Here is an 11,676-nt window from a genome sequence, read left to right on the forward strand (position 1 = left end):
GCATGACGTGGTGTTCTTCATCTGTAGAGCTGTGATGAAAATGAGGAAGAGGAGGAGGAAGAAAAGGAGAAAACATTTGAGGTGAGCAGAGACTAAATATGACACTTAAATCAGATAAACATGAAGATCTTGAGAAGCTGATGTGTTTGTGTGATCAGGAGAAGGAGATGGAGAAGCAGAAGACTCTGTACCAGCAGGCCCGACTCCATGACAGAGGAGCAGCAGAGATGGTCTTACAGATGATCAGCGCTAGCAAAGGTACAAACACACACACACAGAGAGAGAGAGAGGCTCTGAGCGATCATCATCACTGAGTGTGTGTTTGATGGTGTTTCAGGTCGTTTGGGTTCGATGGTCATCTTCACACTGAAGCTCGGCATCTCCGTTCTCAACGGCGGAAACATCACAGTCCAGCAGGTGCGTCACTGGAGACTATTATCATGAACACATTTATTCAGGTGCTTTTTCATTGATCAGTTATGAGTGATCATTTTACCGCACAGAAAATGCTGGACTATCTGAAGGAGAAGCGAGATGTGGGTTTCTTCAAGAGTCTGTCAGGACTGATGCAGTCGTGCAGGTGATCGATGATTTTCTCACTAGTGTTTTACATTGCAAAAAAAGGCTTGTCTTTCTTAGTATTGTCTTGTTTCTACACTGCAAAAAATGCATTTATTACTTTCTTGTTTCCAGCCAAAATATCTAAACATTCTTAAATCAAGAAGGATTTTCTAGACAAGTAAAAAAAAAAATTATTGTTTTCAGAAAAAACAAGTCAAAATGAAGTGAGTTTTTGCTTAGAACAAGCTAAATAATCTGCCATTGGGGTAAGCAATAACATCTTATTTCAAACAGAAAACAAGAATATTTTTCTTACCCCATTTGCAGATTATTTTGCTTGTTTCAAGCAAAAACACACTTCCTTTTGGGTTGTTTTTTTAAAAACTAGACAATAATTTTTACTCCTCTAGAAAATCTTCTTGATTTAGGAATTTTTTGATATTTTGGCTGGAAACAAAACAAAAAATCTAAGTAAGAAAGTCAAAATATCTAAAAGTTCTTAAACGGAGATGCAGTCACTAAATAAGCAAAATGACGTCAGATATTTAGTCTTGTTTCCAGGGGAAGTTTTTGCTTAAAACAAGTAAAATGATCTGCCAGTGGAGGAAGTAAAATATTTGTGGAACAAGAGTATTTTACTTAGCCCACTGGCAGATCATTTGACTTGCTTTAAGAAAAACGCACTTAATTTAGTTTTCCCCCCTGGAAACAAGACTAAATATCTTGCGTCCTTTTGCTTATTTAGTAAATGCATCTCAGTTTAAGAATTTTTAGATATTTTTGACTAGAAACAAGACACAAATTCTAACTAAGACAAGAATTTTTTGAAGTGTATATCTCACTGAATGTGTTTACATGCACATCAAATGACATTTTCAACTCTGTAATAATGTTCAGGTTTTAGTCATATTTTGAATATGATGTTTATACATACACAGGAATATTCCTGTGTATGTAGTTGTTGTAAGTCTGCCTATCTACACATGCACTGTTGTTTAAAATTATAAGCTTTAATTTTAAAATTTTAAAATTTGATATTTAATTTTATGCATTTAATTTTTAATTTTGCAATCAGATTGTGATTTTTACACAACTCTGAATGCAGCCAAATTCAGATTAATGTTGGAATATTGATGTGCATGTAAAGGTAGTCAGTGAATGTGATTCAGTGTTATTTTTTACATGTATGCGTTTACAGGGCTCCAGACTGCGACTAAATGATCATATTTGCGACCAAAAATATTCATTTGCGAGTGAAGTTTTTGCTGAGGTTGCCAGTGTTTCAAACTGTGAAAAACATGTAAAGCTTGTAAACATTGCCACGTAATAATACATTTACCTCAGAATAACCATTCAGCATCCATAATCTCATCCGTCAGCTAGAAAAATAACTATAAAGAGGAGCATTTTGCAATGTTTACGTGCTATCGCATATTCATATTTTTACTTAACCTGTTATCTACATGGTAAGAAAGAATGCAGGGAGCTAAAGATATAATTTAAAGATAAAAACCTATGAAATTGCATTTTACTAATGAAGAAATACAGACCGGATGTGTGGTAGACATATGACAACATTAATAGAATGCATTGAGAAGAAACCCAAACTACACTTAGTGGCCAAGAGATGCTTACACAGATTCTGTGTTATAAACAACATTTGGTTCCCGCTTTAAGTTAAACTTAGTTCCCAGGACATCTATAGGATGGGTTAAAATGCTGATAAAGTCAAAAAAATTAGACATAAACACATGACAGTGTGACTAATATGTGGCGCCTAAGTTTGTTTCTTATATGAGCCAATGGCTCCTTACTTTATACTTTATTTTTCTGTCTGGAGCCCTGCATTTAGCAGACACTTTTTACTTACGGACATTTATGTGTTTGTGTTGTTTGTGTTTGTGCAGTGTTTTGGATCTGAATGCGTTCGAGCGTCAGAATAAGGCTGAGGGTTTGGGGATGGTGACGGAGGAAGGGTCCAGTAAGTTTCACACACTGCACACATTCACATGATGATCTGATGAGATTCATGATCAGAGCGATTGTGGATCAGATTGACAAGCTGCGAGAGAAGCTCTTACAGTCACACCATCATTACACCATCTCATACTGCACTCTGATCATCACACAAAACAACAGCCACATACTGTACATTAATGCATTAAACCGATCAAAAGTGACAGTAAAGATGTTTCAAATGTTACAGTACATCAAATAAATGCTGTTCTTTTGAACTTTCTATTCATCCGTGAATCCTGAAAAATAAAATGCATCTCAGTTTCCCAAAAAATATTGTGCATCACGACTGTTTTCAACATTGATAATAATCCGAAATGTTTGTTGAGCAGCAAATTAGCATATTAGAATGATTTTTTAAGTATCGAGTAACAATGCTGAAAATTCAGCTGCACATCACAGGAATAAATTACATTTTAACAGATATTCACATTGAAAACAGCTGTTTTAAACCATAGTAATATTCTACTGTTTTAACTGTATTTTTGATTAAATTAATGCAGATTTGGTGTAGAAGCAATTTTTGGTAACCTTAAAATAGCATGAAAAAGAAATTGCTAGCAAATTTCACAATAATTTCACAATAAAAAACGCAAATAGCGCATTAAAATTAATTCAATTCTTTTTTTTTTGCAACAATCTTTGTTTTATTTACAACTTTCTTACAACTCATCTTACAATGCAAAAATAATTTTCTTACTTAAATTTTTTTGTCTCGTTTTAAGCCAAAATATCTAAAGTTTTTAAATCAAGAAGGATTTTCTAAGTCAATATTAAGTGAGGTTTTGCTTAAAACAAGCAAAATAATCTGCCAATGGGGTAAGAAAAATAATCTTATTTCAAAGAGAAAACAAGATTTTTTTTTACCCCATTGGCAGATTATTTTGCTTGTTTCAAGCAAAAACGCACTTAATTTTGACTTGTTTTTTCTGAAAACAAGACAATCATTTTTGCTTGTCTAGAAAATCCTTCTTGATTTAAGAATTTTTAGATATTCTGGCTGGAAACGAGACCAAAAATCCAAGAAAAGCATTTTTTTGCAGTGTATTACCCACCCAAAGTCACTTAGAAATGTGCTCACCTGTTTTTATACGAAACATTTTGATTGTTTGATTGCTCATGGTGCAGATTTGGTGTAGATGCAAATTTTGGTAACCTTAAAAAAGCACGAAAAAAAATTGCTAGCAAATTTCACAATAATTAAAAAAAAACCTGAAAATAATGCATTAAAATTAAACATTACATTTTGAATTTTAAAATTTTTAAATAATTAAAAAAAAACTCAAATAATGCATTAAAATTAAACATTAAATTTGGAAGTAGAAAGACTGAGAATTTTTTTTTTTTTTTTTGCAATAATCTTTGATTTACTTTTATCTTTTAAAAAAAATCATGCACTGATCTCTGGTTTTTATACTAAACATTTTGATTGTTTGCTCATGGTGCAGATTTGGTGTAGATGCAATTTTTGGTAACCTTAAAAAAGCACGAAAAAAAATTGCTAGCAAATTTCACAATAATAAAAAAAAAAAAACTGAAAATAATGCATTAAAATTAAACATTACATTTTGAATTTTAAAATTGTTACAATTTTAAATAATTAAAAAAATGCAAATAATTTTAAAATTAAAAATTTAATTTTGAATAAAAAAATTATTTTTAGATAATTAAAAAAATCCCTGCAAATAACATTAAAATTAAACATTAAATTTGGAAGTAGAAAGACTGAGTAATAGTTTTTTTTTTGTTGTTGTTGCAATAATCTTTGATTTACTTTTATCTTTTAAAAAAAATCATGCACTGATCTGGTTTTTATACTAAACATTTTGATCGTTTGATTGCTCATTGTGCAGATTTGTTGTAAAAAATTGGGTGTAGAAGCAATTTTTGGTAACCTTAAAATAGCATGAAAAAGAAAATGTTTAAATAATAAAAAAAAAAACGCAATTAATGCATTAAAATTAAACATTATATTTTTTAATAAAAAAATAATAATATAACCCCCCTGCAAATAAAGCATTAAAATTAAACATTACATTTTGAAGTAGGAAGACATAGTGTTTTTTTTTTTTTTTCAATAATCCTTGATTTGTTTACAACTTTTAAAAAAAATCATGCACTGATCTCATTAACACACCCAAAATGTGCTCAGCTGGTTTTTATACTGACCTGAATTTGGCTAGTTTGATTGCTCATGGTGCAGTATTACAGTCACATACATGCTTTGAGTTTTCACTCTTATTTACCATCTTTCTTTCTCTGTTGTTCTTTAGTATCATACGATATGCACACAATAGCAACCCTTGTTTCTAGTTGATTTGTTGTGAATGAGTGCGGGTCGCGTACGGTTCATAGTTGCCGGTTCGTGCCTCGTGTGATTCAGGCATAAGTGATGGTGATGTTTCAGTGTCAGTATCTCTGGTTCTTCTGGAAGTATCTCTCCGTCTCTCCTCCTTTGCTTATGTCTGCTGTTTTTCTATGTTGATTTCTTTCTTCTTGTCATCTTTTGTCATCGGTGGCAGTCAACGTGAGGGAGCGCGGTAAATACACGCTTCAGATTCTCCTGTCTGTCCGTCCGTCCGTCCGTCTGTCTGAATGCAGTGCATGTGTCATGTGACAGGAAGTCAACCCCACTGACGTCTGCTGGTCCCTCCTTTCTGTCCGTCTTTCCTGCTCTGTATTTCTCGCTCATCTTCCTGTTCTTAATAAGAGCTTAATATGTGCAAATGATGCTAAATGCACACGACTAACCAATTAAAACCCTTCAGTGTTTAGTAAGAAGTTTGAAAAAGACAAATTACGGTAAACAAAGCTTAGAAATGTGCTTGCTTTCCATTTCCATGTATGATTTAAAATAAATAATAAAATATCAAAACATCATATATAAATAAAAAAAATTATAAATCGTAAAAATGCACAGTTAAAATGAATAACTTTAAAATACAAAATCTAAATAAAGGCCACTAATAATAAATTTAAAAAAAAATCGAATGATAATCAATGAAAACAATCATTTAAATACAAATATTAAAATTAAAACAATAAATATAAAACATCTAATTAAATATGTCAAATTCAAATGAGTCATTTTAAAATAAAGTAAATCACAATAAAATGCTTAGTAATAAGTAATAAAAATGTCAAATTAAAATGAATAAGAATATTTTAAAATGAATTAAAATAAAAACAAATACAATAAAACACTTACTAATAATTAAATTAAAAATATCAGATTTAAATGAATAATTCTACAATAAAAAGTCAATATTAACACTTGCTAATTAAATGTTACATTAAAGTGAATCATTTTAAAATAATCACATTAAATGTTTACTAATAACTAATAAAAATGTCAAATTATTTGTTTAATTCTTTTAAAATAAAAAATACAATAAAACACGTACTAATAGTTAATTAAAAATGTCCAATTGAAATGAATATTTTAAAATGAAAACATTTAAAATAAAACTCTTACTAATAATTTATTTAAAAAATAGAAATAAAACTAATTTTAAAATGAAGGCAATCACAATAAAACATTTACTAATTAAATAAATAAAATGATCAAAATACATGAATAATTATACATTTCAAAAATAAGAAAAAACTAAATAAAGTAAAAAAATATTTAATTAAAATAAGTAATTGTAAAGTTTCATGTTTGTATGTTTTTACTTAATATTTGTTTTTAATTTAAAATTAGATATGTATTTTGATATTTTTATTTATTTAATTAGTAATTTAGTATTGTGATTGCCTTAAATCTTTTGTTTTATTTTTATTTTTAAAAAGAATTGTTAGTAAGAGTTTTATTTTGAATGTTTTTATTTTATTTCAGTTGGACATTTTTAATTAATTAATTAAACATACAAACATGAAACTTATAAAAAAAACAAAGTATTTATTTTATTTTATATAAATAACTGATCCTAAAGTTTATTTACAGTCTGTATATTTCTGATTGAGCTCAGTGTGATGTAGTGAAATCCTGATGGAGAACGTGATCAGAAAACCTCCTCAAATACGACATCAGAGCATGTCACAGTAGAACAGTTTTCTAATAAACCCATTAACACTGAATGCTGATGAGCGGCCAGTAGACCGAGTCTCTGTGGACGTCTGGAGCTCTTACAGCAGATCCGTTGAGGGAATCTGAAGTGTTTCTGTTTCCCCAAAGGCTCTAAAGTTCTTCAGAACGACGAGTTCACCAAAGATCTGTTCAGGTTCCTGCAGCTCCTGTGTGAGGGACACAATAACGGTAAGAAATCTGAATAACAGATCATCTGAATCACACAAACGCTTCTGCTGGAGTGACTCTCGTGTGTGTTTCAGACTTCCAGAACTTTCTCAGGACGCAGACGGGAAACACGACCACAGTCAACATCATCATCAGCACTGTGGACTATCTGCTCAGACTGCAGGTACACACCTTTACCTGTCTCACACACACACACACACACACACACACACACACACACACACCTGTCAATCACTCTAAACACCACAGTAACCCCATCAGCATCAGTGTTGGGGAAAGTTACTTTTAAAAGTAATGCGTTACAATATTGAGTTACTCCCTAAAAAGTAACGAATTACGTTACTTTGTTACTTTTTATAGAAAGTAATGCATTATGTCACTTTTGCGTTACTTTTTAAATCTGGGCAGGGCTTGCTTGTTTGTTTTTTTATATAAAAAGTTCTATTTTGTCAAATGTAAAAGCCTTTTTTATAACGAATTTCACAGTTTTTATTAGTTTTGATGAATACTGTATCTGTTTTTTAGTGAGTGAGATGAATTAATGCATGTTCACATTTATTCTAGAACTAAAGTAACATCTTACTCACAATTTCTCTCAACATGGGGACAGGAGAGCTTTTCATCAATAAATGAGGGGAAAGTAACTGGCATTACTTATTTAAAAAATAATGTCAATTAAAAAGTAATGCGTTACTTTTGAGTTACTTTTTAAATCTGGGCAGGGCTTGCTTGTTTGTTTTTAATATAAAGAGTTGTATTTTTGTCAAATGTAAAAGCCTTTTCACACCAAAAGCCTCAGGCTTAGAGAAAAGTAAATTGACGTCTGTACAGTAGACCGCAGAAGAACAAATGTCAACTCTTCAGCAATAAAGAAAAGGAAAACAAATGTTAGATTATCTTGAATAATTTTTGCTCATTAGTATGGATGAATTGGATTAACATCGGTTAATAAAATGGAATTAAATACATAAAGGATATTTGTATTATTGAACATTTTTTATAACGAATTTCACGGTTTTTATTCATTTTGAGGATTACTGTATCTGTTTTTGTTGTGAGTGAGATGAATTAATGCATTTATTCTAGAACTAAAGTAACATCTTACTCACAATTTCTCTCAACATGAGGAGAGCTTTTAATGAGGGGGGGGTATTATTTATTTGCAAAAAAAATAAATAAAAAATAATGCGTTACTTTACTAGTTACTTGGAAAAAGTAATATTATTATGTAACTTGCGTTACTTCCATCATCAGAGCATCCAGTGTTTTCTCTGTGTGTGAATGTGAATGTTGTTCTGCAGGAGTCCATCAGTGATTTTTACTGGTATTACTCTGGTAAAGACATCATGGATGAAGCGGGTCAGAGGAACTTCTCCAAAGCGCTCGCTGTAGCCAAACAGATCTTCAACTCACTCACTGAATACATACAGGTAATGTTGGAGATCTTAATTTTTGCACATTGTCCATATGATTTTGTCTCATCTTAAAACACAACATGTAAGGGGAGACCCTGCAGGCAAAAACAAGTTTGAGAAAACTGTAAAAACATTTGACTCTAAAATGTCAAAAAAAAATTAAACCATAATTTTGAAACTGACTTCATCCAGTGTTTAGATTTTTACTAGAAATGTATGCAAATGAGTGCATATTTCATTAAATAATGGCTCATTTGCATATTTAAACCCAACATTTTAGAAAACTTGTAAAACAAAAAATGTTTGCAATTATCATTTGATTCACGTCAGAACTTCGGAGCAAGTTAGTGAATCATTTAATTCAAGAACACAGATTACGGACTTTGAAGTGGGTTCGCGAATCAGGATTCAGAAGCACAAAATCAAGAATCATTGAGAAGAGACAAAAACAGCAACTCATGTCGATGTCTGACTTTATTATTATCCATAAGCTTTTTGTGAAATGTGGATGAACTCATGAATCAGTGGTTTGATCTCTTCATATTTAAGGAGAGAACAATAGGTTACTAGCGTAACCCCGGTTCTCTGATAGCATTAAGTGAGGTGTCTCACTATGGGATACGCCCCTTCCCTTCAACTTTTGCTGCTCTGATGAGGCAAACGGAGGTGGAGCTCAAGAGGATTTATAGCATTAATGACTTTGGGCATGAATGCAGGATTAGGCTTCAGCACTACTCCCGCATCCCCAGACATGAACTGTAAGCACGCTGAATGCACTGACAATGCATCAATCTCACTGACGCACTTTGCTGAAACCAAAGCTAGCAGGAGTGCCGTTTTGAACAACAATATTTTGAAATCAACCTTGTCCAGCGGCTCAAACGGGGGCATGGACAAGGCATCAAGCACCAATCCCAAGTCCCATGAGGGGGAAACAGGCAAAGCGCGGCGCGCGCCCTTCATAAATCTACATATCAAAGGATGCTGCCCCGCCGTTTTATTATCAAAACCAATGTGACAAGCAGATATAGCGGCCAGAAACACTTTTATGGTTGAGAATGCTTTCCCTTGGTCTATCAGATCCTGCAGAAATGACAGAACCACTGCCACTGAACACTGAAAAGCGTGTCCATCTCCGAATGCGAGGATGGATAGCTCCTAAAGCATATTTCCATATAAATGCACGGCTAATTCGTTGTTTTGTCGCAAGTGAAAAGCAATATTAACCTTCTAGTTGTAAAAAGAGCCTCATATAAGCCTAATATTTCGTCCTATGGAGTCCATTCATTCGCATTCGGAGATGGACACTTCTTGACTGGCGAGACGGCCGCGAGCGGAAACCCAAACAGTGAAAGTGAGTTGTTCAAAACCTTTCTTTTTAGTAAACTCTGTGTACACAATGTTCTCAATGCTGGAGTTCATGTGTAGAGACCCAGATGATACTTCCAGCAAAATTTCATGGTGTGTCGAGCCTTCTTATTGTCGTAAAAATATCGATTTTGATGCTCTCAAAGTTATGCCCCTAGTTCTGCCATTCACCGGCCATTGACCACAAAACTAAATCACGGTCAATCTCAAAAACGGCTCGTTTGTCGTAATTATGCTTTTAGATATAAGTTTGTCTCGTTTACAGTAAAAAAAACAGCCCAGGTTGCATTTTGGCAATAGTTATCCTTTAAGTCCTCCTGTGTTGATTGCGTGTGTCTGATTCAGGGTCCATGTATTGGGAACCAGCAGAGTTTGGCTCACAGCAGACTCTGGGACGCCGTTGTTGGATTTCTCCACGTCTTCGCCAACATGCAGATGAAGCTGTCACAGGTGTGTGATTCAGTCAGTGTCTGTGTTGATCTGTTATTCCACTGCTGTGAGAGCTGAAGTTGTCCAAGGCCAGATCTGTGTCTGTAGTAGCGTCTGTGAACACTAGATGTCTCTCCAGACAGTCTGAGAGTCTCAGTGTATGTTATTAGCTCCTGCTGAAGTCCCCTCATTGATGATGAGATGAGATTGAGATTGAGATTGATTGATGGCAGATCAAGCATGAGGTTGATTTAGTAAATGAAAGCGTTCTGTGATCCAGACCATCACAGTGACCATCAGTCCTCTTCATCACACTAATGAACATCTCTTGATTCCTCACAGGACTCCAGTCAGATCGAGCTGCTGAAGGAGCTGATGGATCTGCAGAAGGACATGATTGTCATGATGTTGTCGCTGCTGGAAGGTTCTTGCTGCATAGTTTTTGTCAGCTTTTTTATTAATTTAGTCTTAGTCCTGTGTTCAGTGTATTTGTTAGTTTTATCAGATTATAAAATCTGAGAATTTTAGTCTAAATTAAAACTTAGGCACATTTTAGTCACGCTGCAGGATAGTTAAACTGAAAATCATATTTTTTTTGCTCAAAATTGTTATTGCAATTACTGATGATTGTTATCTCCAGAAAATGTAATTTTGGCTGTAAAACAGCTCTACAGTCATTCTTATTATTTTTTGTTTAGTTTTTTTAAATGTCTCTATAGTTTTTATTTCAGTTTTAGTTATTTTAGTTAAACTAAACGAAAATGAGAAATTATTATTAGGTTTTATTTTTAAAGCAAGCATAATGTCTATAGTTTCTATTCATTTTTGTTTCAGTTTTCTTTCAATTATTTATTTAAACTAAATGAAAATCAGAACTTGGAAACTTGATGAAATTTAAAAAAATATATTTAAAATATTTTTTTTAATTATGGTTTATTTTATTTTTAAATTAAAACATTTTTCTAACAGAATTATTTCAGTTTTTACCAGTAAGCACAAATCAAGAGAATGTCGACTCACACACTTTATTTGGTTTATTTGACCTCATCTAGTTTCCTGATTTATTATATGTGACCTGGACCACAAACCATTGCTGGTTTGTTAGGATAGGACAGTATTTGGCTGAGATACAACTATTTAAAAATCTGGAATCTGTGGGTACAAAAATTCAAAATATTGAGAAAAGTGCCTTTAAAGTTCTTAGCAATGCATATTACTAATCAAAAATCAAGTTTTGATATATGTACGGTAGTAAATTTACAAAATATCTTCATGGAACATGATCTTAATATCCTAATGATTTTTGGCCTAAAAGAAAAATGGATTATTTTGACTTATACAATGTATTGTTGGCTATTGCTACAAATATACCAGTCCTACTTAAGACTGGTTTCGTGCTTCAGGCTAAGATATTATAAATATAAACACACAAACATAAAAAAAAAAAAAAAAAAAAATTTAACTATTAAAACTCAAAAGCTTCTCCCAAAAGTGAAAACAGTGACATTGCTAATATTTATACTTCAATATTTCTATTAAAACAACAACAAAGACTTTCAATTTTGTGGTGCATAAGTGCACTACAGTCATAAACAATCTTAGTCATGGAAAAAAAAAAAAAAAAATATA

The 11,676-nt window shown here is 32.5% G+C and overlaps 2 protein-coding genes across 2 annotated transcripts in view; one reads left to right on the forward strand and one right to left on the reverse strand.

Moving 5' to 3' along the window:
- Positions 1-11,676, forward strand: part of LOC141296225 (ryanodine receptor 3) — a 214,001-nt gene that overhangs the window by 162,917 nt on the left and 39,408 nt on the right. The window contains 11 exon segments of the mRNA XM_073827498.1: positions 28-81; positions 159-258; positions 338-417; positions 504-580; positions 2,469-2,542; positions 5,100-5,117; positions 6,755-6,835; positions 6,910-6,998; positions 8,137-8,265; positions 9,964-10,068; positions 10,390-10,530. Of these exon segments, the coding sequence (XP_073683599.1) occupies positions 28-81; positions 159-258; positions 338-417; positions 504-580; positions 2,469-2,542; positions 5,100-5,117; positions 6,755-6,835; positions 6,910-6,998; positions 8,137-8,265; positions 9,964-10,068; positions 10,390-10,530 (948 nt within the window).
- LOC141295588 (ryanodine receptor 3) overlaps positions 11,571-11,676 on the reverse strand; it is a 10,920-nt gene continuing 10,814 nt past the window's right edge. The window contains exon 9 of the mRNA XM_073826823.1: positions 11,571-11,579. Within this exon, the coding sequence (XP_073682924.1) occupies positions 11,571-11,579 (9 nt within the window). The remainder of the gene's footprint in view (positions 11,580-11,676) is intronic.

The sequence above is a fragment of the Garra rufa genome, chromosome 21 (genome assembly GCF_049309525.1).
Source record: "Garra rufa chromosome 21, GarRuf1.0, whole genome shotgun sequence".
NCBI classification, from domain to species: Eukaryota; Metazoa; Chordata; class Actinopteri; order Cypriniformes; family Cyprinidae; genus Garra; species Garra rufa.